General features: G+C 51.1%; 1 protein-coding gene across 1 annotated transcript in view; it reads right to left on the bottom strand.

The window, feature by feature from the left end:
• Positions 1 to 2021: 2021 nt before the first annotated feature.
• FBN3 (fibrillin 3) overlaps positions 2022 to 27447 on the bottom strand; it is a gene marked incomplete at both ends in the record, with an annotated part of 154835 nt that continues 129409 nt past the window's right edge. The window contains 13 exons of the mRNA XM_081938392.1: positions 2022 to 2399; positions 4840 to 5008; positions 6272 to 6503; positions 7001 to 7120; positions 9071 to 9199; positions 10292 to 10408; positions 12974 to 13096; positions 14684 to 14809; positions 15488 to 15694; positions 21617 to 21742; positions 22997 to 23128; positions 24238 to 24360; positions 27284 to 27403. Coding sequence (XP_081794518.1) covers positions 2022 to 2399; positions 4840 to 5008; positions 6272 to 6503; positions 7001 to 7120; positions 9071 to 9199; positions 10292 to 10408; positions 12974 to 13096; positions 14684 to 14809; positions 15488 to 15694; positions 21617 to 21742; positions 22997 to 23128; positions 24238 to 24360; positions 27284 to 27403 — 2102 coding nt within the window. The remainder of the gene's footprint in view (positions 2400 to 4839; positions 5009 to 6271; positions 6504 to 7000; positions 7121 to 9070; positions 9200 to 10291; positions 10409 to 12973; positions 13097 to 14683; positions 14810 to 15487; positions 15695 to 21616; positions 21743 to 22996; positions 23129 to 24237; positions 24361 to 27283; positions 27404 to 27447) is intronic.

Below are 27447 nucleotides of genomic sequence, written 5' to 3'. Positions count from 1 at the left end.
ATTGGGCACTATCTAATAAAATGAAATTCAATGGTGAAAAGAGTAAGGTTCTACATTGAGGCAACAAAAACGGAATGCACAGGTACAGTATAGGTGATACCTTGCTCAGTAGTAGTAACTGTGAAAGGGATCTTGGAGTCCTAGTGGACAACCATTTAAATATGAGCCAGCAGTGTGCAGCAGCTGCCAAAAAAGCCAACACAGTTCTAGGCTGCATCAACAGAGGGATAGAATCAAGATCACGTGAAGGGTTAATACCACTTTATAAGGTCTTGGTAAGGCCACACTTGGAATACTGCATTCAGTTTTGGTGGCCACGATGTAGAAAAGATGTGGAGACTCTAGAAAGAGTGCAGAGAAGAGCAACAAAGATGATTAGGGGACTGGAGACTAAAACATATGAAGAACGGTTGCAGGAACTGGGTGTGTTTAGCTTAAGAGAAAAAAGGACCAGGGGAGACATGATAGCAGTCTTCCAGTATCTCAGGGGTTGCCCCAAAGAAGAGGGAGTCAAGCTATTCTCCAAGGCACCTGAGGGTAGAACAAGAAGCAATGGGTGGAAACTAATCAAGGAGAGAAGCAATTTAGAACTGAGGAGGAATTTCCTGACAGTTAGAACAATTGATCAGTGGAACAATTTGCCTCCAGAAGTTATGAATGCTCCAACACTGGAAGTCTTTAAGAAGAGATCAGACAATGGTTTATCTGGAACAGTATAGGGTTTCCTGCCTAAGCAGGGGGTTGGACTAGAAGACCTCCAAGGTCCCAGAATCACTCTGTGATTCTGTCTTCCTCAAGAGTGAGATCGTTGACCTGCCTTCTTGGGGAAACTGATTGTGACCTCACTTCAAAGGCCTTGAGAGGGGGGTGATTGATGGAGAAAAAGCACTTGGGTTCCCCCCCACCCCGAAAACAAACTGAAGAAATGCAAGCGAAGGGAGAGCTGGCTAAAACCTGGCAGGGCTAACAGGGAGATTGTAAGGAGAGTTACATCTTTCAAGTATTTTTGCCAGCATAGCAGACCAATCCCCCCCCCCCCCGCAGCTGCTTCTTCCCTCCCTCCCACCCCCACAACTCCAAGCAAAGGTATCTCCCCCCCTCCCCTCTTTGGCATAAGAGCTTTCGTTCCTTTGGAATTCGAAGAGACGATTGTTTCCCTGAAATGTTCAAAGCTGCATCCCTGCTGCTCGGTTTAGCAGAGTCCAGACCTGGCATCGGCGTAAAACAGAGCAGACCCCGACTCCCTCTGCAGAGATCCCTCCTCAGCCCTGCTGGCTGGGATGGGCAGGGATTCTTTGGGGGGGGGGCTTTGAAACACAGACGCCTGCAGGGAAGGGGTCGAAAAAGTCAAAATGGCGACTGCGCGAGGGAAGCCTCTTTGGTAACGCGCTCTGGATGAAAAGAGCCATGCCTCGATTGGCACGCTCAACGATGCCATCTGAGCGGCCCCCCACGGGCACAAAGAGGGCTGGCTCCTTTGCCCCAGGGGAAACGGAAGAGGGCCTGGCCATCCTGGGTTCAAGGCACACGGGGCCTCCTGCCGAAGAGGAGGCGCTGGGGGAGGCGCTTTTGCATGGAAATGTTTTTCCTTTGGTTCGGCCTCAGGATGCCAGGGTGCCAGTCCGTTCGCTGCAGTGCGGGTCAGCTGTGAAAGCGAGGGGAGTTAAAAAGGGGAGGGGGAACACAGGGCAAGCGAGGGAAGCCGCCAAAGACAGAAGGGAGAAGGTCCAGGCGGAGAGAAATGGCTGGGGGGGGAAGGGGGGTCTCATCAGAGTGGACCTCTGGACTTGACTAGAAGGCAGCTGGGTGGAGGGGAGGCCTTGCTGAAGAGGGGCCAGGGGCACCCAAAGGCTGGGCTAGGGTCAGTGGGAGGGCTGTGGACTGGATCCCGGACTGTCCCCCTTTTTTGAGCCCTCGGGTGGCGGAGGGCGGACGCTGGGAGAGCGGAGCCTTCGGGGCAAGGAGGGTCAAAACGGAGCGTGGTGCGGCCTGGGCCCGGGTCTGGGGTCTCTGAGAGGGGCTTAAAAGAGGCGGAGCTGCAGCTTCATCTTCAGGGCTTGGCCCATCTCTCCAGCCACCGAGTCGAGTTCCTTGCCAGCCTCCAGTTTCGGCAGTTCTCGCACGCGGGAGAGGGGTACGCTGACGATCTCCAGCAGGTAGGTCCCGGGAACGGCCGGCTTGCGGCCCACGTGCAGGTAGCTGAGACCCTCTTTCTGTTGGATGTGGAAGTGGCCGTCCCGGTTGCCGTGCGCGATGACGTAGCGGATGTGGTTCTCCAGGGGCTCCACGGCGGGAAGGAGCTCCAGAATGTGGGACTTCCGGCCCAGGTCCGAGAGGTTCAAGGCGAAGACCAGAGGCGCCTCCACATCGATGCTGGCCAAGCTGAGGCCCAGATCCTGCTGAAGGCAAGAAAGGAGTCAGATGGTCAAGTGGTCAAGGACAAAGGGCTGGTGGGGCTGGGAAGTGAGGAGTGGGATATCCCAAGGCTTCAACGTCTTCATAAAGGACTCAGACGGGGGAACAGAAGAGGAACTCCTCAAATGTTCCGATGATACTTAACAGATTGACAGAGATGGAAGGGAACTTGTAGGTCATCTAGTCCAGCCCCCCTGCTCAAACAGGGGACCCTACACCATTTCTGACAGATGGCAGTCCAGTTTCTTCTTGAAAGCTTCCAGGGATGAAGCTCCCACAACTTCTGTCTGTCTGTCTGTCTGTCTATCTATCATCTATCTACCTGCCTACCTACATAATCATCTATAACTAACAGATTAATAGAGTTGGAAGGGACCTTGTAGGTCATCTAGTCCAACCCCTTCCCAAGCAGGAGACCTTACACTGTTTCTGACAGATGGCAGTCCAGCCTCTTCTTGGAAGCCTCCAGGGATGAAGCTCCCACAACTTCCGAAGGCAACTTCTCTTCCATCGCTTGATGGTTCTCCCTGTCAGGAAATTCCTCCTTGTTTCCAGGTTGAATCTCTCTCCTTGGTCAGTTTCCACCCATTGTTCCTTGTCTGGCCTTCAAGTGCTTTGACCCCTTTCTCCTCTCTGTGGGAGCCCCTCAATTATTGGAAGATGCTCTCCCGTCTCCCCTGGTCCTTCTCTTCACTGGACTAGCCAGGCCCAGTTCCTGCAACCGCTCATCGTATGTTTGAGCCTCTAATGCCCTCATCATCCTGGTTGCTCTTCTCTGCACTTTCTCCAGAGTCTCCACATCAACAAGCTCAGGATCCAGGAAGATCTTGGCAGACTTGAACAATGGGCCCTATCTAAGAACATGAAATTTAATTTAATGTGGAGAAAAGCAAAGTTTTACACCTGGGCAGGAAAAAGCCAAGGGGACAAGGACAGAAGAGGCGCAATTTGGCTCAACAACAACAGGTGGGAGAGGGATCTTGGAGTCCTAGTGGACGATCCCTTCAACATGAGCCAGCAGCCAAATAAATGAATTCAATAATTGGTTGCATAAATAGAGGGATCGAATCAAAATCAGGCGAAGTCTTACTACCGCTTTGTAAAGCCTTAATAAGGCCACATCTGGAATATTGCGTCCAATTTTGGTTACTATATTGCAGAAAAGATGTGGAGACTTTGGAAAAAGTTCAGCGAAGAGCAACTAAAGCGATTAAAGGCCTGGAGACTAAACCTCATGAAGAACGGATGCGTGATTTGGGTTTAGCCAGTCCAGAGAAAAGAAGGTCCAGGGGGGGACATGAGAGCAGCTTTCCAGTATTTGAGGGGGCTACCTCAAAGAAGAGGGGGGGGGTCAACTTATTTTCCAAAGCACCTGAAGGCCAGACAAAAAAACAACAGATGGAAACTAATCAAGGAGAGAAGCAACCTGGAATTAAGGAGAAATTTTCTGGCAGGGAGAACAATTAACCAGCGGAACAGCTTGCCACCGGAAGTTGTGGGCACTCCAACATGGGACGTTTTAAAGAAGAGACTGGACAGTCACTTGTCTGAAATAGTCCAGTATCCTGCTTGAGCAGGGGGCTGGACTAGAAGACCTCCAAGGTCCCTTCCAGTTCTATTCTGATTGATGGTTTACTAGTCTCGTTCATCAACCATTTGAAGTTACGATAGCGCGGACAAATGAGACTTCGGGGTTTGACCCGTGGCAACTGGCCGCCACTCCATCCTGCAGTAATCAAATCATTTGTGACTTTTGCCACTGGCTCCCCACAAAGGAAGTCAATGGGAAAGCCACTGGGAAGTGGGAAGTCAGACACGTGGATGTCTCCTCTTCTCTTAGCATCTTCCTATCCTGTCCTTTCTCACCCAAAATCTGGCTGTCACGCCACATTTCATTTAATGATTGCACCCTTTAACCCCTGACTTGCTGGTCTCTGTTGCGGACACTAAGCGAGGACTCCCTGAATGGGAACAAATAGGGCAATGAAGGGGTGGGAAAGAGACGGAGCAGGAGACAGGGGCTTCATTTCAGGACTCTTGAGCTGAGATGTCGCGTCTCTGAGAAAGCGGAACGAGAAATTAAATTGACCCGGGGAGGTCAAAAAAAGGTTGAAACGGTGCCCCCTCCCCACTCTGCGGTCAAAGCCCCGCCCTCTTTTTACGGGAGTGCTGTAGGCAGGTTAAGAAAGGGGGGGCGGTTTCATTCACTGCCCCCCCCCTGAGTTTCTTGACCCTCCAGGGGGGCTGCCGTTAAGGATGTGAGCAACGTTGTAGGAAACAGCTGGAGAGAAAATAAAAGTACAAGAATAATTTACTGAGACACACCAGGAAATGGGTCACTCCTAAGATCGGGGGGGGGAACTTTTGAAAGCAGCCCCCATGTTTTTGGATGGGGGGATCCCCCCCGCTGGTCTGAGGGCCTACCTGGTGGTCCTGGGTGCCGTTGACGCTGCGCCGTTGGCGACCCCTCTTGGGGTATCCGTTGATCTTGCATTCGTAGCAGGCTTCCGGAGACAACAGGTTCTCTTCGTCCTCTTCTGGGGGGGCCGCGAAATAGTTTTCCTTGGAGAAGCCCAGTCCTGAGACACAGTGCCTGGAGGGCGGAGAGACATGAATCAGAGGTGGAGAGCTGTTGTGCTCCTCCAGCAGCCGGCAGAGGGGGCATCAGAGTCGGCCAGTGAGGCGGTTGGGGAGGAAGATGGGCCAGTCCTGGGAGTCTGGGGAAGGCTCTGAGGAGGGCTCTGTGTGGGAGGCAGAGAGGGGGCCAGAGCCATATGCCAGTGATCAGCTGCCTTCGGAGTCAGACAGCAGTGAGGCAGAAGAACAGCTGGAGCCTGTTCCCAGGGTGCTCATGCGCAGAGTGGCCAGAAGAAAAGAACAACTCAGAAATCAGGGTCGACTTGGGAGTAAAGCCACAGGTGGACGGTGAATGGCCCCTCCCATAGGACGTAAAAGAGGAGGGGGAGGGGAGGGGGCTTTTGTAGGAGCCAATTTGTTCGTCCGGCCATTAGATTTGTTTGAGGAGTGTAAAGATCTGTCCGTGAATCTCAGAGACTCTGTGCCCAGAGCCTTTCCTCGCACAGCCCTGCGTTTGGGAAATATCGACATGGCAGCTTTCCAAGATAGATAAGGTCTGTGGTCATAAATCCTCCTTTGAAAGACTTTTGCTGACTGTGAATGAGAGGAATTCTCATTCGTTTGTCAGGACCAGGAATCTGCCTCCTGATTTTTGGGGAACCACGAAGGTCAACACAGGGGCCTTGGGTGGAGCTGGGGGTCTGAGTGGAGAAGGTTCGGCAGAAACTGGAGGTGGAGTTAAATGAGCAATCAGCCCAGAATCCCTTTGTCGTCACAAGCGGCCTGCTCTCTCACAACTTATTTTTCCTTTTTCCTTTAATGACCCCCTAATCCCTTGCTTCGGGTTGGGATCAGGGCAACAGAATGGAGCAGAGTGTTTACTGGCCGGATGCCCTTCCTGTCACCAATGGGGAGTTCACAGCAGATATATTCTCATTGTGCCCAGAGAGAGAAATACCTCCTGTACTGAGGTGGCATTCAGACGGTTTGGATCGGTTTGCCCGAACCGGTAGTGGAAATTGCGGGTAGGCGTCCCGGCTCTCTGCCATCCTATTGAGGCACGTTTTCAAGCCAAGCGCAGACGGATCGAGCACCTGCGCTCACATTTGTGAATCGGTAGGGAAAATAAACGAATGCCACCCCTGCTCCTCTACCTAGGATTGAACTCACAGCCCCCTGATTGTGAGATGAGAGCTCCACTTCTAGGCCACCGCACCCCTCCCTGCTCTCTCACAACTGCCCCACGGAAACACAAGCGGGGAGAAAGGGGGACACTTACCCTTGCCCTGCCCGGTAATAGCCGGTGGGGCAGCCACAGAGGTAGCCCCCCTCCGTGTTGGAGCATCCGTAGCTGCAGGAGCTCCCTCCGGCCGCGCACTCGTTCACATCCTGGCAGCCTCCCAGCGCTTGGTCGAAGTCGAAGCCCGACGGACAGACGCACTTGAAGCTTCCCAGCGTGTTGTAGCAAGAGGCCGAACCGCAGACGGCTGAGCCGGAGCACTCGTTCTCATCTGGGGCAAGAAGAGGAGGGGGGCTGCTTAGCGGGACTCTCGGTGGCAGGCCCCTTCCCCCACTGCCCCTAAAGTGCCATGGACCAAACCTGTTTTATTTGTGAGGGGTCCTGGGTGCTCTCTGAGCTTGGTGGTTTTCTTGAAGACGTTTTATTACCCAACCAGGTAACATTATCAGTATTAGAAGGGAGAAGGTGTTTGTGGAAAAAGAGAAAGGAGAGGAGGAGGAGGAGGCGGAAAGGAAGAAGAGAAGGGGGAAAGGAGGAGGAGAAAGGGAAGAAGGAGGAGGAGGTTACCTAGTTAGGTCATGAAACGTCTGCAAGGAAACCACCAAGCTCAGAGACCCCCAAGGACCCCCCAGTCCTCCTCCCCCTCCCCCCTCTCTTCCTCCTCCTCCTCCTCCTCCTCTCCTTCTCTTTCTCCTTCCAGCACGGATGCTGCACGGATTCCCTTCTGGAAGGCCGGAGTACTCCAGGGCCCCCTGTGGAGCTACTCACCCACGCACTGGTTCCACTGGTAGTGCTGGATGTAGCCTTGGGGGCAGCCGCAGCGGTATCCCCCCAGCACATTCTGACAACCGTGCTGACACCGGTGGTTCCCGTCACACTCGTCCACATCTGTGCGAAAGATGCCCGGGTGAGTCTCCAAGCAATACAATACAATACAATACAATAGTAGAGTTGGAAGGGGCCTTGGAGGTCTTCTAGTCCAACCCCCTGCCTAGGCAAGAAACCCTACACCACCTTCAGACAAATGGCTATCCAGCATCTTCTTAAAAACTTCCAGTGTTGGGGCATTCACAACTTCTGGAGGCAAGCAGGGAGGCAAGCCCCTCCCCCTCATGTGCAATAGGCTTTCCAATCGATCGGCCCCTCAGGAGAGAGCCGGGAGGGACCCTGGAGGTCTTCTAGTCCAGCCCCTGGAGACTTTAGACCAGGGGGGTCAGGGGTGGGTTGCCAATTTTTTTACTACCGGTTCGGGAGTGTGCACAGAAGCCTCCTGGTGGGGGAGCGGAGCCTCCCTCTGCCCCTACTACTGGTTCGCCCGATCCAGGCCGAACCGGGAACAACCCCCCTCTGCCAGGCAAGGGCGAGTCCCCCCGGCTGCATTGCCAGTTTGCCCCGTGCGCACTTTGTGTGTGCATGCGCCTGTGCCTGATGTGTGCTGCGCGCACTGCGGGTTCCAGCAACCCAGACCGCCAAACCACTACCGGTTCGGCTGAACTGGGCCAAATTGGTAGGAACCCACCACTGCTGCCAGGGGTATCAAACACAAGGCCCGCGGGCCAGATCCGGCCCACCATGTGATCGTATCCAGCCCACAGGGCCGTCCTGGAAAATCTAAAGGTCCACCCGGTGTCCCTTCGGCCCAGTTTACCCAATGCAAAGAGGAAACACACCGGACGTTTGGGGAATGGTGTCAAGCTGGCCACGCCCACCCAATTGGCCACACCCATCCAGTGAGCTCCCCCCCCCCGAGGTCAACCACAGCCCTAATGCAGCCCTCAATGAAAACTGTTTGACACCCCTGTCCTAAACCATTTCAGACAACTCCAGTCTCTTCTTTAAAACCTGCAATGATGAAGCCCCTACAGCCTCTGGTGGCCAGCTGTTCCACTGGTTGATTGTCCTCACTATTAGGAAGTCTCCCCTTAATTCCAGGTTGCTTCCCTCCTTGATTAGTTTCCATCTATTGCTTCTTGTTCTACCCTCAGGTGCCTTAGAGAATAAATTCACCCCCCTCTTCTTTGGGGTAGCCCCTCAAATACTGGAAGGCTGCTATCATATTCCCCCAAGTCCTTCTTTTCTCCAGAGTGGCCAAACGCAAATCCTGCAACTGTTCTTCCTAAGTTTTAGCCTCCAGGCCTTTGATCCTCTTAGTTGCTTTTCTTTGTATTTTTTCCAAAGTCTCAACATCTTTTTTGTAATGTGGTGACCAAAACTGGACGCAGGATTCCAGGTGTGGCCTTATTAAGGCTTTATAAAGGGGTCCTAAGCGTCCGCATGATTTTGATTCCATGCCTCTGTTTAGACAAACTACACATGTTGTTACTTATATAGACTGTACGCATATTCCTATACATGTTGTAAACTATGTGTCAGTCATCTTTTCTGTTGGATCTTTGGCCTGCCACACTTTCTGTTATCCTACTATGCATTTTCTATGGTGGGAAAATACAGAGTTAGATGACAGGTAGCCACAACAACATTCTTTCTAGAAAGCCAAGGTCATCCTTGCACCTCTGCACCTGACCGGAACTGGATGGGTGGAAGCTGCCAGTGTGGCAGGGGGAGATGGGACCATGGGGTGGGCTTGTGGGTGTGGGGATACAAGATCTTGAACTTTCAACTGGGGGTGGGGAAAACTGGGAAGCTTTCAGATTTGGGTTTTCCCAGATGTGCCAACATGGCTCTCTTCATCAATTGGAACTTTGAGGAATCCTTTGCCTTGGACTCTGATCTACTTTCGGTTGCTATTTGGGACCCTGATACTTTGATCCCGGATATCCGTGTTCCACCCTACCCCCTTCCCACGCCCACACAAGCGTGCGGGGATGGGACACACACCTTCGCAACTGCTTCCGGCGTTATCCAGGACAAAACCCTTCTGGCATTCGCAGTTGTAGCTGCCAGGGGTGTTCATGCAGTGTCCTTTCGACCCGCATAGTGTCGGCTGCGCGGTGCACTCGTTGTTGTCTAGAGGGGAACAAAAATGAAAAGAAGCGAGTGAGTCTATGGAAAAGACACGCACCATAGTGGCTTCCCCACAAACACCAGGCCGGGGTTGGAAACACCAGTCCCAGGACCAATGGCACGGCGGAAGGCGTCTCTCAGCGGTTTACAGCTGGGCTCGCTTGCTAGAGAGACCTATTTTTCAAATAAGCACTTTCCGAGTCTGCCTGCATTTCGAATGTGGGGGAGCATGTTGTAAACGTGTTGTAAACAGCCCGGAGCTACTTAGGAGAGATGGGCAGCGTAAACATTTCATGAGTAAATAAATGTTTGCGGGTGAATTCGCATCCAGCACGAAAGCCCCGAGGGAAGCTTCAGCCAACAAAGGAGCCTATTTTGCAGTCAAGGGATCCTGCATTCTTACTGCAGGCAAGACCTCGTCTTACGACCACGATTGGGACAGGAATTTTCTGGATTTAGGAATTGCTAAGCGAGGAGGTTGCTAAGTGAATGGAACTGTTAACTCAATCCTATGGCCTTTCTGTTTGTGGTTGCTAAGTGAAACACTGAAGTTGTTTACTGAATCACATGGTCATTAAGCGAATTGGGCTACCCCCATTGACGTTGCTCATCAGAAATCACACACAGACACAGACACACACACACACACCCAGGAGACAGCAACCATCGCAAACACACAACCGTTGTCACGAGACCCAATTTTGATCATGGGGCCACGTGGATGGACGGTCTGAAATGGTCGTAAGTGTGAGGAGAGATCGTAAGTCACTGCACTTAGTGCTGTTGTAACTCTGAACTGTCACTAAACGAATGGTTGTAAGTCAAATTGCCCCAAATGGGCAGCAGACTTTCTCCTCCGTCTTAGGAAGGAGAAAATACGAACAACTTGAAAATAGGTTTAGCAAAATGAAGCAGAAGGCAGTGAAATCTTCCTCCCCCCCAGGAGCCTTTGGGGTTTTTCACCAAATGCTGAGCCACGAACCCCAATTTAAAAAAAAAAAAAAATTTTATCCTGGATTAAGATCCAAACACAACCACAATATCTGTTTTTTGGGGGGAAACGGCATTTTAAAAATTAGGAAACGGATAACTCACCAATGCAGGAAGAATGGTGTTGGGTAAATCCCGGGGGGCACTTGCAGTTGAAGCCCCCAATGACGTTCACGCAGAGGAACTGACAATTGTGCTGCTTCGTGGAGCACTCGTCCAAATCTGGGGGGGGGGGGAAGCCACGTTACTGGAAGAACAGGGTTGGAAGGGACCCTGGAGGTCATCTAGTCCAACCCCCTGCTCAGACAGGAGACCCTAAACTAGGCCATTACAGACAAACAATAATACAATAATACAATAGCAGAGTTGGAAGAGGCCTTGGAGGTCTTCTAGTCCAACCCCTTGCCTAGGCAGTAAACCTTATACCGTTTCAAACGGTTGTCCAATCTCCTCTTTAAAACTTTTAAAGGAGAATTTTAAGAATTACCTGCCAGGTTGAGGAAGAGGGGGAGGAGGGAGTGGGCTAGAGGACTCTAGAAATTTGGCTGGGAGGAGGGAGGTTTAGAGGCTTGCTAGATTCTTCAACACCCCAGCAAGAAACTGGGGCCAAAGTTTATGTGACCATTCCCCATAGTAAAGATCATCAACCCAGTCACAGTGCCATTGAAACTACCTCGATTGTTGGGGAAGATACACCCAGTAGTATTCCCTAGTAGCCTCTTAAAACCCGTGGTGGGCTCCACCCTGAGACCATTGCACTGGGAGCCCCGAGGCCCTGTGGTCATAAGGGGCCAAACCCATTATGAGGTGCAACGAATCCTTGATTCAAGGTGGCACAGGAGGCAACTCCAGTACTTAATCAAGTGGAAGGGCTACCCCTTGTCAGAGGCATCTTGGGTAAAGAGTAGAAATATCCAGGCTGATCGCCTTATAGCAAAATTCCATGTAGAAAATCCAAACAAGCTTTGGGGGGAGGACGCAGCCGTAAATCCCATACCTGTACTCAAATTGTATTTGCTGCGCACAGGTTGTTTTTGAAAAGTGAGGGGAGCCGAATGTCAACTCCTAAAGTTGCCATGGTGAGGAAAGTGGGGGGGCAGCGCGTTCCATGCATACTTTCGGCTAGAGTCTCAGATTACCGCAGCAGACTTGGGAGGGGTGCACCTCATTGGGGAATGTGATTTATGACACAGACTGAGGGGAGGGAAGGAACAGGAGTAAAGTTCAGCGATAATTCAAATAAGGTTCAGATCTGACTGCAAAAAGGTCTTGCCAAAATAAATGCTCCTAATAAATGACTAATTTTCTTTTGAAATGTGGCTCGAGACTCATGAATCAATTAGGACATTTTTTGGAAACCTGACAGTGCCAAGTTTTTTTTTTCCTTTAGACAATTTTTTTCTTCCTCTGCTGTGAATAATATCTGGTTTGGGCCCGTTTGTATGACAACTGAGCTGCAGACAGCTGGATCAGGGGTGGGTTCCAGCAGTCACTACCGCTTGATGCACGATGCGCACACATGCACAGTGCAATAAAAAATGTTCTGCGCATGCGCAGAAACAAAAAACAAGCTGGCGGCGCCCTAAAAAAACGGTTTAGGGGTGTGGCCAGCCTGGGTTGCTGCCAGTTCCAGCGACCCAGGCTGCCAAACCACTACCAGTTCCCCAAAACCAGTCTGAACCAGTAGGAAACACAACCACCCAGATGGCATAAAAGAATTTGCACTTTTCATCACCCAGGTTCTGGACCTTGGCAGCTCTAAGCTGAGTGGACTTCAACTCTCAGAATTCCCCAGCCAGCACATGCTCTGTTTGCTCTTAAGCATCTCTCGAACTTCATGTTTACCTTCCCACCTGGAAGATGGGTGGACTTCAACTCTGGCTGTGGAATCCTGGGAGTTGAAGTCCACCCATCTTCTAGTCAAGAAAACATTGCTTTAAATATCCTCCAAGGGTTGTTTTCTCTTGAAGATTTTAGGGAGGGGGGCAAATCTTGTTCTGACCAAGGCTTCTTCCCAAGAGCCTGAAGGAAACTCCTTGTCCGGACAAAAAGGCCCCTTTTATGAATTGACTGTGAATTCTGCTCATTCACATCCAGCAAAGTCTTTTGAGGGAGGATTTACGGTCACAGACCTTATCTGGCTTGGAGAGCTGCCAGGCCGATCTCTGCAAAACTTGGCCAGGAGCCTCGGAGAGTCACAAACCAATTAAGGGAACTAATGGTCTCCTGCAAACTCCACTCCCCTTTCGCTCCTCTTTTATTTCCTCTGGGAGGGGGCATTCATCGTCCACCTGTGCCTTTACTCCCGAGTCGGCCCTTAACTGTTCCCTCCTCCTGGCAGCTCTGCGCATGCGCACACTGGGAACAGACTCCAGCTGTTCTTCTGCCCCACTGATCTCCGACTCCGGAGGCAGCTGATAACTGTCAGATGGCTCTGGCCCCCTCTCTGCCTCTGATGCAGAGCCCTCCCCAGAGCCTTCCCCAGACTCCAGGACTGGCCCATGTTCCTCCCCCCAACCTCCTCACTGTCCGAGTCTGCTGGTGGGCCACAACTCACATTGGTTTAAATATCCTCCAGTGCTTCTTCCCTCCTGAATGGGCACGCAAAGATTTTAGGGAGGGGGGGAAATCTTAGGAGAGAGGCAGACGCAGATGGGAGACCCAGCTTGCAGCTGCTGAGGAGCAAGTTATTCAGATGTGCAAAGGTGGGGTCCCTCAAAGCCCCCTCCCTGGCCTTCCTTGCCCCCCCCATCCCTTCCATGCCCCCCACCCCCAGGCCCACCTCACCTTTGCAAGTTTTGCCATCGTCCTGCATGATGTACCCTCTGGGGCAGGAACACTGGAAGCTGCCCTCCGAATTCTTGCAGATGAAATTGCAGGGCTTGGGGGACTGGCTGCACTCGTCCAGGTCTAAATGGGGGCGGGGGGGGGAGGGATAGAGGGAGAAAGAGCAAGGGTCCAAGTGGTTTAAGTGGTCCTTCTCATATATCAAAGTCCTCGGCTTTACGACACGAAAGCTCTGTGGCTAAGTGAGACCGTTCTTAAGTGAATCTCCCCCCACCCTTTATGATTTTGCGTGCCACTGTTGTTAAGTGAACCCGTTCAGTGGTAAAGTGAGCGAGACGTTGGCAAAGTATGAATCTGGCTCCCCCTCCCCCACCCCGTGACCTTGGCTGGCCGGAAGGCCTTAAAAAGGGGGTCCCTGCGACCGTTGTAAATAGGAACCAGGTTGCCAAGCATTCAGAATTGTGATCCAGTCCTTAGGGGGATGACGCTGGGACGGCCGTAAGAGTGAAAAACGAAGGAAAGTAGCTTTTTTCCCTGTAGCCGTTGTAAATGTAAGCGGTCACCCAACAAATGGACTATCTGGAGACTTAGTGTCTTTGGGTGGCAGGTGGGCTTAAGCCCAGTCAGGGGCTTTAGACACTCTTGACGCCCCCAGGGCTGGTTGGAAGCAGCCAACGGTGGAGGTGGGGTTATTAAATACAATATGGCAGACGCAGGGGGGCAACTGGAACCCCCTCCCCCCTTTCCCTATCAGCCCTTGGGGGCAACCTTCATTGCAGGGGGACTTTCCCCAGGACCCTCCTGCCCCAAGGGAATCCCCCCTCCCCCTTCTCATCCTATTCCTTCCGCCCCTCCTGGTCTTTTCACTGGGTCTCAGGATTTGGACATCTACAGTATTTTATCTACACTTTTTAGGTTTTGTATGGCTTTACCTTTTAATATTGAAAGCTGCCCAGATTAACCTTGTGCTTAAGATGAGTGGAACTAAATTCAAGGAAGGAAGGGAGGGAGGAAATAGAAAGGAGGGAGGGAAGAAGGAGGGCAGGAAGGTATTTGATAGGGAAGAAAGGCAGGAAGGAGAAGGAGAAACAGAAAGAAAGAGGGAGGGAAGGAAGGAAGCTATTTGATGAAGAAGAAAGGCAGGAAGGAGAGAGAGAGAAAGAAAGAAAGAAAGAAAGAAAGAGGGAAGGAGGGAAGATATTTGATGGGGAAGAAAGGAAGGAAGGAGAAGGAGAAAGAGAAAGAAAGAAAGAAAGAGGGAGGGAAGGAAGGAAGCTATTTGATGAGGAAGAAAGGCAGGAAGGAGAGAGAAAGAAAGAAAGAAAGAAAGAAAGAGGGAGGGAAGATATTTGATGGGGAAGAAAGGAAGGAAGAAAGAGGGAGGGAGGGAAGATATCTGATGGGGAAGAAAGGCAGGAAAGAGAGAGAGAGAGAAAGAAAGAAAGAGGGAGGGAAGGAAGGAAGCTATTTGATGGGGAAGGCAGAAAGGAGAGTGAGAGAAAGAAAGAAAGAGGGAGGGAGGGAAAATATTTGATGGGGAAGAAAGAAAGGAAGGAAGGAAGAGGGAGGGAAGATATTTGATGGGGAAGGAAGGAAAGAAGGCAGGAAGAAAGAAAGGAAGGAAGAGGAAGGAAGGAAGGAGGATATTTGATGGGGAAGGAAAGAATCTGCAGAAGGGAACCCAGTGGGTGGGGGGATGGGACCCCTTACCCTGGCAGAGGGTCCCGGTGATGTCCAGGGTGTAGCCGAGGTCGCAGTGGCAGCGGAAGGAGCCCACCGTGTTGATGCATTGGCCGTGGTGGCAAAGCTTGGGCAGCACTTTGCATTCGTCAATATCTGCCGGGGGGGGGGGGGGGAGGTTGAGAAAGTGGGGGGGGGGAGAAATCCTCCATTAAAACACAGGCAAGACCCACAGCCTTTCCTGGCCCCGAGGGATGGGGTGCAAGCCCCCCCCCCGAACCAAGACCTGCCAGGCCCCCCCCCCCCTTTTCCATGGCAGCCTTTGGAGTGTCTCTTCATAAATTGGGACTTTGAGGAAAGTTCTGCCTTGGACTCTGATTTAATTATGGATGAGATTTGGAATGCTGACATTTCCACCCATCTAGATGCTGACACTAGATATATAAATAGCTCTGTGTGTGTGTGTGTGTGTGTGTGTGTGTGTGTGTGTGTGTGTGTATCAGTGGTGGGTTCCAGATCCTGTCACAAACGGTACGCAGCAACAGGGCCGGGCATGCGCACGCCACCACTCTGCGACACCCCAGCTGCTCGGCGGTTCCGCAGGCGCCGTACGGTGTGCGTACATGCGCAATTGGCCCATTTGCCTCAAAAACTGGTAACAAACGCGGTCGGCCGGGTGGGCCAAATGAGCCACTCTTCCGCTACGGTGGCCGCTGCTCCCAGCTGCCACCGATATGCCCGTACCGTACCGGACTGCCCGGAAGCCACCCGCGGTGTGTATGTCCCCGCATAACTCCGGAAGGGGATTCCTGGCATTCCAGGACAGCCGCTCACCTCTCCCGTCGGTCATGTAGCCCGGCCCGTGGGGGCACATCTTCTTGTAGTGGGCCGTGCCCAGGAAGGGGCAGGGTTCGCACTGGGGCCCCCAGCCTCGCCCTCCGTTGCAGCAGCACTCGGACTTGGTGACCTGTTGCCGGTTGGTGGAGGACATCTGGCACAGCGTCTGGAGCACTTCGGTGAAGCAGAAGCCTTGGCGGGTGTCTGTGGGGGGAAGAGACGGGAGGATTTTCCGCTGTGAGCGAGGAGTGGGGGGCTGGGGAGGGCCCCCTCCCCCGTTGAGTTTGGTTTAGAGTTGCACCCCCCCCTCTTAGCCCAGGTCTTCTAGTTTGGATTTGCAAGAGAGGCGCTGCTTATGTTCCTGCAACAGTCAGGGTGGGAAGGGGCCCCAGAGGCCATCTAGTCCAACCCCTTTGTTCAGGGCTCATCCTCCATCAAGGGCTGGCTGAGGAATTCTGGGAGTTGAAGTCCACAAGACTAAACACTGCCAAAGTTGGAGACCCCTACTCTCGCACCATCCGGCCTCCGAAGACTCGGAGAAAGGAGAATGCCTCGTTTCACATGGCAGCCAGTTCCACCGGCTAACAGACCATATAGCCAGGGTGCTCTCCTCTTAAGGTTCAACCTGAATTGGCTTCGTCGTCTTGGGTGTCCTCACGGGCAGAGCAGCTGGACAAGGGAGCCAGAGAGATCCTGCACTGGACGCATTCGAAGGAAAGCTGGACATTGGCACCCCTGTACTGACCGAGGGGTTGGACTAGATGGCCTCGGGAGCCTTTTTCTGACTCTAGGATGCCATACCCAGCGTTGGCATGTACTTGGCATAGAAAGACCCACGCTGGCTGCAGGAGAGCAGGGCTCCCTTGGCACAGGGTGCTTTCACTGGTGGAAGAGAATATCTGTGGCTCAAGGAGCCACCAAATCCACTCCCACTAACACTGGCAGAGCAAGCCACGAGGCCAGATATGGAGAGCAAACCCCACTCCTTCCTAGCCTTGATGATGTAACCTAGTTGGGTAATGAAACATCTACAAGGAAAGCCCAGACAGCACTATGGAGCCTACATTCCTCCTTCTCCTCCTTTTCCTCTTCCTCCTTTCTTCTCCCTCCTCCTCTCTTCCTCTTTATCTCCCTCCTCCTTTTCTTCCTCCTTTCTTCTCCTCTTCCTCCTCCTCCCCTCCACTTTTCTCCCTCTTCCTCTCCTTCTCCTTTCTCTTTCTCCTTTCTTCTCCTCCTCCTCTCCCACTTCTTCTTTTCCTCTTTCTTTCCCTTCCTCCTTCTCCTCTTCCTCCCCTTCCTCTTTCTTCTCCTCTTATTTCTTCTTCCTCCCCTCCCACTTTTCTCCCTCTCCCTCCCCTTCTCCTTTCTCCTCCTCCTCCCACTTCCTCTTCCCCCCTTCACTTTTCTTCCTCCCCTTCTTGCTCCTCCTCCTTTCTTCTTCTCTTTTCCTCTTCCTCTTCTTTCTTTCCACTTTCTCTTCTTCCTCTTTCTTCTCCTCTTATTTCCTCTTCCTCCCCTCCACTTTTCTCCCTCTCCCTCCCCTTCTCCTTTCTCTTTCTCCTTTCTCCTCCTCCTCCCACTTCCACCTCCTCCTCTCCACTTTTCTTCCTCTTGATCCCCTTCTTGCTCCTCCTCCTTTCTTCTTCTCTTTTCTTCCTCCTCCTCACGTTCTCCTCTTTCTTTCTCTCTTCCTCCTTCTCTTCTTTTACTTCCTCCTCTTCCTTCCCCCACTTTCTCTTCTTCCTCCTCTTCCTCTTTCTTCTCCTCTTATTTCCTCTTCTCTTTCTTCCTCCTCCCCTCCCCTTTCTCTTCCCCCTCTCCTCCCCCTCCCCCTCTCCTCCTCTTCCTCCCTTCTCCTATTTTCCTCCTCTTCCTCCCCTTTCTCCTCCTCCTCTCTGCAAATTCCACTCCCTTCTAACTTACTTTACTTACTTACTTACTTTATTTGGACTTTTATACCGCCCCCTCTCCCCAAAGGGACTCGGGGCGGTGTACAGTCGGATAAAACACATAAATAAATAGAAAGTACAAACATCATTACATACTCAGTACCTAAAAGAGGAGGCTATAAGAAACTGTACATAAAGCAAAGCAGCTAAAAACAATATTTAAAATAATCCCTAAAAAAATACCCAATTAAAATATCTGTCAGGAGGTAGAATAAGACTATGAATGGGCCAGGTCGGCTAAACGGAACAGGTGAGTCTTCAGTTTTTGTCGGAAGGAGCGGAAGTCGGTGGTGGTTCTGATATCGGGGGGGGGGGGGGAGGTCATTCCAGAGGGTTGGGCCCATCACAGAGAAGGCTCTACTCCTAGGCGCCGCCCATTGGCACTGCCTAGTGGACGGCACCCGGAGGAGTCCCTCCCTGTGAGAGCGAATCGGTCGCAGGGAAGTGTGTGGTAGGATGCTAACACTGATGATGTTACCTAGTTGGGTCATGAAGCATCTGCAAGAAAACCACCAAACTCAGAGAGCACCAAGGACCCCCACAGTGTTCCCTCCCGCCACTTTTTAATTAAACATTCAATATTTCGTTAAATATTTAACTAACTATTCAAGAAGCAAACTCTGGAGATGAAACCTTTCCTGAACTTCCCTTTTGTCTGCATTCTTGATGTTTTTGCCCAAATCGTCCGGGAGCAGTTAAAGGCTCCCCTGAGAAATGCCATATTTTCCACTGAGGCAGAATGCAGACTTTGGGAAGGATAGCAAGGAGAAGCTGAACGTGGCTAGAGAATTCTTCCTCCTGGGTTGAACAAAGACACTTTTCTTTGGCCACTGATTAAGTCGTGTCCCCTTTTGGACTTGGCCTGCGGGCTTGGCCAATGGCCAGGCGATGCCTTAGCGGGATGAAGCATTTTATAATTTCTTTATAATCTCTGTAATGGCTGGATCGGTTTTTACTTTGTATTGTCAGGGAAACTGGAAAAGTAAAGAGAAGAACATCAGAGGCAAACAGCCGAGAATTAAAAGCATAGCCTCACGATCTTGTGGCGTCTCAGTACCGCTTTATAAACTCTTACTAAGGCCACACCTGGAATAACTGCATCCAGTTTTGGTCCCCACGTTACAAAAAAGATGTTGAGACTTTGGAAAAAGTGCAGAGAAGAGCAACTAAGAGGATCAAAGGCCTGGAGGCTAAAACATACGAAGGACGGTTGCAGGATTTGGGTTTAAAGAAAAGAAGAATTAGAAGGATTTTTATGTTTGTTTTGAAAACTAAAAATAAATGAAAAAGTTTTTGGCAAAAAGAAAAGAAAAGAAGAATTAGGGGGGACAGGATAGCAACCTTCCAGTATTTGAGGGGCTGCCCCAAAGAAGGAGTCAACTTTTCTTCCAAAGCACCTGAGGGCAGAGCAAGAAGCAATGGATGGAATCTAATCCAAGAGAGAAGCAAATTGGAATTAAGGAGAAACTTCCTGACAGGGAGAACAATTTAGTCAGTGGGGTGACTTACCGTCAGAAGTTGTGGGTCCTCCATCAATGGAGGTTTTTAAGAAGAGTTGTTAAGTGAATTATTAACTTAACAAGATGCAGTAATAGTTAAGTGATTAGCTAAAAAAACCTTCAGTGATTTAACAATGGGGCAAGAAAGGTTTGTAAAAGCAGGCACGCTTAAAAACTGCCTTGTTTGGCGACAGGAATTTTGGGCTCCCATTGTGGACATAAGGTGAGGACTGAGAATGATTTGACACAGATTTTAAACATCTCATCAACTTAAGAAAATGAAAAAAAGTCTGTGATTCTTCTACCCCTTTTTCCGATTTCTTTTCAAACCACAAGGGCGGATGGGAAAGCATCCAAGGTTGGAGCACAGTCGCCCTGCCCAACGTTATCCGATAGAATAAAAATAAACCTGGGTGACTCTAACAAAAGTTCCTTTTTGAAGTGTGCCAGGCCTGTTTGTCAGAGCTCCCAGGGGGGAAAATGCGCTCACTGGTGTTTGCAGTCGGAGAGGGCAGGTGTGCCCTTGAAGGCTTATTAAAATGGACCTCGGCTGAAATTTCTCCTTTCTTTGGGGGATTAAAGTGGCTGGCTGTTTAATCACAGAATAACTGAGTTGGAAGGGGCTTTAGAGGTCTTCTAGTCCGACCCCCTGCTTAAGCAGGAGACCCTTACAGAATCACAGAATATGTCAGGCCTGCAGAGGTCTTCCTTTTGCGTCTTTGGCCTGCCACACTTTCTATTCTTCTACCATGCCTTTTCTATTGTGGGAAAATGGGAGGGGGGATTGTACGGAGTTAGATGCTATTGTAGCCATAACAACATTCTTTCTAGAAAGCCAAGGTCATCCTTTGTCTCTGCACCTGGCCGGAAATGGATGGGAGGAATTTGTCTTTGTGGCAGTGGGAGATTAGACCATGGGATGGACTTGTGGGTATGGAGGCAAGAGCTTGAACTTTCAACTGGGGGTGGGAGAAACCGGGAAGCTTTCAGATTCGGGTTTTCCCAGATGTGCCAACATGGCTCTCTTCATAAATTGGAACTTTGAGGAATCCTTTGCCTCGGACTCTGGTTTCATTTTGGATGCTATTTGGACCGCTGACAGAATAACTGAGTTGGAAGGGGCCTTGGAGGTCTTCTAGTCTAACCCCCTAATCAAGCAGGAGACCTTAAAGAATGACAGAGTTGGGAGGGACCTTGGAGGTCTTCTAGTCCAGCCCCCTGCTCAGGCAGGAAACCCTATACCTGTGATGGCGAACCTATGGCACAAAGGCCACAGGAGGCACCCAGAGCCATTTCTGAAGGCACATGAGGGTTTGCCCTGTCACCTCCAGTGCACATGATTTTCACCCTTGATTTTTGGCCATTTTTCATCCTACGGAGGTTTCCCGGAACCCTCTGGAGGGTGAAAAACAGCCCAACACGCAAACCGGAAGTTCTTGAATGGACTTCCAGTTTGTGCATTGAGCTGTTTTTTGCCCTCTGTAGTCTGGCTCCTCTGGGGAGGGCAAAAAACGGACCTACTGGGCCCACCGGAAGTCAGAAAATGGGCTGTTTCCAGCCTCTGGAGGGCCTCGGGGGGGGGGGGGGAGGTCATTTTCATTGGAGGGGGAGGGTCACACGTACATGCGCAGGGTGTACGGCATGGAATAGAATAGAATAAGAGAGTTGGAAGGGACCTTGGAGGTCTTCTAGTCCAACCCCCTGCCTAGGCAGGAAACCCTATACCGTTTCAGACAGATGGCTATCCAACATCTCCTTAAAAACCTTCATATGTTGGGGCATTCACAACTTCTGGAGGCAAATTCTGTTCCACTGATTAATTGTTCTCACTGTCAGGAAATTTCTCCTCAGTTCTAAGTTGCTTCTCTCCTTGATTAGTTCCCACCCATTGCTTCTTGTCCAACCCTCAAGTGCCTTGGAGAATAGCTTGACTCCCTCTTCTTTGTGGCAACCCCTGAGATATTGGAAGACTGCTATCATGTCTCCCCTGGTCCTTCTTTCTATTAAACTAGACACACCCAGTTCCTGCAACCGTTCTTCATATGTTTTAGTCTCCAGTCCCCTAATCCTCTTTGTTGCTCTTCTCTGCACTCTTTCTAGAGTCTCCGCATCTTTTCCACAGCATGACGACCAAAACTGAATGCAAATATTCCAAGTGTGGCCTTACCAAGGCATTATAAAGTGGTATTAACCCTTCACGTGATCTTGATTCTATCCCTCTGTTGATGCAGCCTAGAACTGTGTTGGCTTTTTTGGCAGCTGCTGCACATGGCTGGCTCCTACTTAAATGGTCGTCCACTAGGACTCCAAGATCCCTTTCACAGTTACTACTGGGAGGCATTAAATTATGGGGGTGGGCACACCAGCGCGTGATAGCATACACATGCGTGCTTTTGGCCCCTGAGGGGGAAAAGGTCGGCCATCACTGCCCTAGAACATTTCAGACCCCCGGCTGTCCGATCTCTTCTTAAAAACCTCCAATGTTGGAGCATTCACAACTTCTGGAGGCAAATAGTTCCACTAGATTATGACCAGGAGGAGGCTAAATAGTTCATAATGCGTCACAACACCACACACACACACACACACACACACACACACCGGAAAGTGGAACTCCGCCAGGACTGCCCCCCACCTGAACATTCCTGAGAAATCAGCCCAGGGGTGGGATGGATTACCGAGGCACTCGGTGCCCGAGGGGCTGCTCTGGAAGCCTTCGCTGCAGTCGCAGTGGTAGCTGCCCAGGGTGTTGACGCAGCGGCCGTTGGGGCAGATGCCCGGCTTGGTCCGGCATTCGTTCTCGTCTGGAGACGGCGAGGAAGAGAGAAGGAACTCATTAGCCATAGAAGGCAGAAGAGCCAGGGGCCCCTTCCAAGCTTAGAGGTCTTCTAGCCCAGCCCCCTAACAGAATAGCAGAGTCGGAGAAGGACCTTGGAGCTTTCCTAGCCCAACCCTCGGCTCAAAGCAGGAGACGCTCAAATGGCTCTCTTAAAAACCTCCAGGGATGGAGCGCACATAACTAACTTCTGGTGGCAGGCAGTTCCACTGGCTAATTGTCCTCACTGTCTGGAAATGTCTCCTCAGTTCTAGGTGTTGTGGCCTGTCAGTCACTGGCCCCTCCAGCAGCCGAATCGGAGGAGGGGGAGGAGGAGGGGTGGGAGTCAGGGGTCAGCATCAGGGCAGCCTGAGAGCTCCGAGGGGGGAGGGAATGGAGCTGTCCAGGAGAGAGGGGGGGAGGGAGGGGGAGAGAGAGAGAAAGAGAGAGAGAGAGAGAGGGATGGAAGGTGGGAGTAAGAGAGAGAGAGGGAAGGTGGGAGAGAGAGAGAAAGAGAGAGAAAGGGAGGGTGAGAGAGAGAGAAAGAGAGGGGGAGAGAAAGAAAGAGAGAGAGACAGAGAGAGGGGGGGAGGGGGGGAGAGAAAGAGAGGGGGAGTGAGGGGGAGAGAGAGAGAGAAAGAGAGAGACAGATGCGCAGAAGGCAGCGGAGAGGAGAGCAGTGGAAATCTATGGGCTGGTCCTTGGGACGGAAGAGCCACCGCTGCTGGAGAAGCCCCACCCTAGCTCTGGGGATCAAAGTCAGGGGCGGAGATGAATAGATGGGGCAGACAACCATTCATCTCCTTCCGGACGGCCTTGTTAGCCTGCGGTGAGAGAGAGAGAGAGAGAAAGGGGGGAAAGAGAGGGGGGAGGGAGGGTAGGAGAGAGAGAGAGGAAGTGAGGGAGAGAGAGAAAGAGAGAGAGGGGGAGGGAGGGGGAGAGAGAGAAAGAGAGAAAGTGAGAGAGAGAAAGAGAGAGGGAAGGTGGGAGAGAGAGAGAGAGAAAGAGAGAGAAAGGGAGGGTGAGAGAGAGAGAAAGAGAGGGGGAGAGAAAGAGAGAAAGAGAGAGAGAGAGGGAGGGTGGGAGAGAAAGAGAGGGGGAGTGAGGGGGAGAGAAAGAAAGAGAGAGAGAGAAAGAGAGAGACAGATGCATAAATGGCAGAGGAGAGGAGAGCAGTGGAAATCTATGGGCCAGTCCCTGGGACCTGTGGACTAGGAACTTGAGGGTTTAAAACGTGTCTCACCTGTGCAGCCTTCGCCGTCCGGCCGCCGTTGCATTCCAGGCGGGCAGATGCACACAAACGTGCCAATCAGATTCTTGCACATCATCCCGTGAGACTCGCAGTCGTGCAAGCCGTGGGCACACTCATCCAAATCTGCAGGAATGAAGGAGAAAATGATTGTGAAGCCGGACAGGCCTTCTGTGCATCCCCCCCCCTCCTTGTTTTATAGATTAACAGAGTCGGAAGGGACCTCGTAGGTCACCTAGTCCAACCCCCCCCTCCCCAGCCCAAGCAGGAGACCCCACGCCATTTCCGAAAGGTGGCAGTCCAGTCTCCTCTTGAAAGCCTCCAGGGATGAAGCTCCCACAACTTCTGTCTGTCTGTCTGTCTGCCTACGTAATCATCTAACTCTATCTAACAGATTAACAGAATTGGAAGGGGGACCTTGTAGGCCATCTAGTCCAACCCCCTGTCCAAGCAGGAGACCCTGCACCATCCCTGACAGATGGCAGTCCAGCCTCTTCTTGGAAGCCTCCAGGGATGAAGCCCCCACAACTTCCGAAGGCAACTTCCGTTCCATGGGTTGATGGTTCTCACGGTCAGGAAATTCCTCCTTATTTCCAGGTTGAATCTCTCCTTGGTCAGTTTCCATCCATTATTCCTTCTCTGGCCTTCGGGTGCTTTGGAAAATAGCTTGACCCCTTTCTCCTCCTCTCTGTGGCAGCCCCTCCCTCAAATATTGGAAGGCTGCTATCGTCTCCCCCATAATCCTTTTCATTAAACTAGCCATGCCCAGTTCCTGCAACTGTTCTTCATATGTTTTAGCCTCCAGTCCCCTGATCATCTTGGCTGCTCTTCTCTGCACTCTTTGGAGCCATGAGGACTACAATCTTACATTGTCCTTGAAGGATAGCTGGAGCTCAGGGCTGGGAAGCCTCTAAATCTCCTGGAGGGGCTGGGAATCTAAAATTCCAGCCCAGACTCCTTGTCTTGCTTGTGTGCAGATCCTTTTATTAGTGTGCAACACCAGCAGACGAAGAGACACGGAAAGGGCCCAGGCAAGTGTCGGTGGAAGGAATAGACAGAAGCCCCGTCGCTTGGCTTAGCACACATTTCGTAACGCAACCCTAGTCTTATTAGGGGGCATCCCAGACCCTCTTCCCCAAGGGGAGAGCCTTCATCTGCTCCCTTTTCGAAAGCTGAACCCATTTCCTTGATCTGTACCATCGAGGGTCAGCTTCCCTCAGCGAAGGGCCCCTCACCTTTGCACATTCGGCGGTCGTCCCGCAAGGTGTACCCAGCTGGGCAGGTGCAGTCGTAGGAACCGAGCGTGTTGAGGCATCGGAAGGCACAGAGCAGCGGGTTCAAGGCGCACTCGTTGATATCTGGAGCAGGGAGATCGGACAGATGGGGAGGGGGTGACTGTTAACAGCTTTCAGCGCTGAGCAGTCGAGGAGTGACACAGTGAACAAAGACAGACATTCAATTTTGCAGCTACTAAGATTGTCAGCCGAGCAGGGACAAAAACAGCCGGGGAAATGATTAAAGCCTGGGAAACGGGTCTCTCGTCAGTCCACGGGAGTGCTGATTTACTCACAGCTCATCAAGTACTTAGGAGGCAGAGGGCTTGGCAGCGCAAGGAAACAGCAGCCAACGACTTCATAGCTGGCCACCCACACCCCAATCAACACCTAAAAAAGCCACCCACAAGCAGGCTCCACATAAATACTACACCTAGAGTAGCCCCAAGCACACATTGTATTAGAGCAGTGACGGCTAATCTTTTCGTCACTGAGTGCTGAAAGCACCCATAATGCAATGCGCATGTGATCCCCCCTGCTCCGCCCCTGCGCATGCGCATGTCCTCCCTCATGTGCAACACACACACACACATGTGCAACCTCCCCGTGCACCTCCGCCCCCTCGTATGTGCCCCACCCCTGTACATGCGTGCGGAATCACTGCGCATACACCCTGTCCTCCATGCATAAGCATGCATCTTCCACATGCGCCCCCCCATGCGCGACAGAGACCCGAAAAGCAGCTGGCCGGCAGGAGGTGTTCACACATGTGAGTTGAAGCTGAGCTGGGGCGAGGGCTCCGCATGGCGCCTGTGGTATGTGTGCCATAGATTGGCCATCACATTGCTAGAGAGAGGCTCCCTGCGGATGGGCTCCAGCATGAGCCCGAAAGCTCGGAAGCCTCAACCTCTGGTCCCAGTGACCCACCCAGATTGGGAGTCGCTTGCTGGAGACTGGGTTTCTCACAGCAGGTCTCACAGCAGCATCATAGAATTGGAAGGGACCTCGAGAAGTCATCAAGTCTAACCCCCTGGACCCCGCAGGATTCTCCTGATAGAGGATGAGCCATCCTCTGATGGAAAATCTCCAGGGAAGAGGAATAAATCCAATTCCACTGACTGCTGGCTGTCTCAACTCATCCTAATGTTTTATGCCCAGCTTCGTTTTCCAATTTCGATAAAACTTTGCCTTTGCTGCCAAGAATCTCTGGGGAAACAGGAGGCACAAAAATGCCTCCAACAAAGAAACAAAAAGAGGTAGTTGAATAGAGGAGAACGACACAGTTGGAAGGGACCTTGGAGGTCTTCTAGTCCAACCCCCTGCTCAGGCAGGAAACCCTATGCCACTTCAGACAATTGGTCATCCAACATCTACTTAAAAACCTCCAGTGATAGAGCCCTCACAACCTCTGGAGGCAACTTCTGTCCCACTGATGAATAGAATAGAATGGAATAGATCTACCTACCTACCTGTCTGTCTGTCTGTCTGTGAACTGAGGAGAAACTTCCTGACAGTGAGAACAATTAATCAGTGGAACAGAAGTTTCCTCCAGAAGTTGTGAATGTCCCAACACTGGAAGTCTTTAAGAAGATGTTGGATAGCCATTTGTCTGAAACGGTGTAGGGTTTCCTGCCTAGGCAGGGGGTTGGACTAGAAGACCTCCAAGATCCCTTCCAACTCTGCTATTGTATTGATTCTGTCTATCTTCTATCTATCTATCTATCTATCTATCTATCTATCTATCTATCTATCTATCTATCTATCTATCTATCTATCTATCTTTCTATCTTTCTATCTTTCTATCTTTCTATCTTTCTATCTTTCTCTTTCTATCTTTCTCTTTCTATCTTTCTCTTTCTATCTATCTATCTATCATCTATCTGTCTGTCTGTTTGTCTGTCTATCAATCATCTGTATCTGTCTGTCTGTCTATCTATCTATCTATCATCTATTTATCTGTCTATCAATCATCTATATCTATTTATCAATATCTATCTATCTATCTATCTATCTATCTATCATCTATCTATCTATCTATCTATCTATCTATCATCTATCTATCTATCTATCTATCTATCTATCTATCTATCTATCTATCTATCTGTCATCTAGCTATCATCTATCTTCCATTCATCATCTACCAGTATATATATATATATCTCCCCCTCCCCCATACACACACACTCACACACAATTGTTTAGTTATTGTTCAAATATATATAACCTTAATAGATCCTCCCAGAGTAGAGGAAGTCTATCTGTGGACAACCAATGCCGTGGGCCTCTTCAGGAGCCATGTGGTGCTGTCTATGGGGTCAGAAGGAGGAGGCACAGGTGGATGGTCCTCAGCCTTTTAACAGTTTTGACCTGCTGGATTTTAGGAAGGAGGTGAAGACCTGATCCCATCGCTGGAGGCCTTCAAGACTGGATGGAGCTAATTGTCTGGGATGGAATAAGGTCTCCTGCCTTGAGCAAGGGGGTTGGACTAGAGGTCCTCCAGCGACCCTTCCAGCACTGTGATTCCATGGTGGATTTTTTTGTTTGCTTCGTCGTTATGTCAGACCTGCCCCCACTTAATCCTCTAAATAGAAAGGATCCTTGGATCCATTTGTTGAGAAAGGCATAGTGTATAGCAGTAATGCATAACCGGAACTGAGAATCGCACACTGAATGCCAAAATCCATAAGCTCAACTTTTCCCTCCCTTAACTGCCTCCCATCGCTGATTCTCCACCCCTATGACCAATTAGGCTCAAGCAAGATGTTTTCAGACTGGTCACTTCAAGCGTAGATTAGTATGGACATGCTTTCTTCTCCCAACCGGGTGACCTTGAGGCAGTGTCTCAGGGAGATTCAGAAGTTACTTTTGCTTTCCCCCAAGAATCCCCTCTCCCATCCATCCTCCCCACAGGAGGAAGCATAAGGTGGCAGCTGACACCTTGTTTTCTGGGTGAGAAGGACAGCTGCAGAAATCAAAACGATCAAAAGGAAAAGAAAGTGGACATTACCTTCGCAGGTCATCATTGGCCCCGGTTCAAATCCTTCGTCGCAGGCGCATTCGAAGCCCCCGATCACATTGGTGCAGGTGCCGTTCCCGCACGGGTTGCCGATGGAGCATTCGTCCGTGTCTGCCGAGAATACGGGAAAGGAAGGGAGCGGATTTGTCTCCTTG

This window comes from Natrix helvetica (genome assembly GCF_964273705.1).
Source record: "Natrix helvetica genome assembly, chromosome: 1".
NCBI classification, from domain to species: Eukaryota; Metazoa; Chordata; class Lepidosauria; order Squamata; family Natricidae; genus Natrix; species Natrix helvetica.
This window is presented reverse-complemented; position numbering and strand designations above follow the sequence as displayed.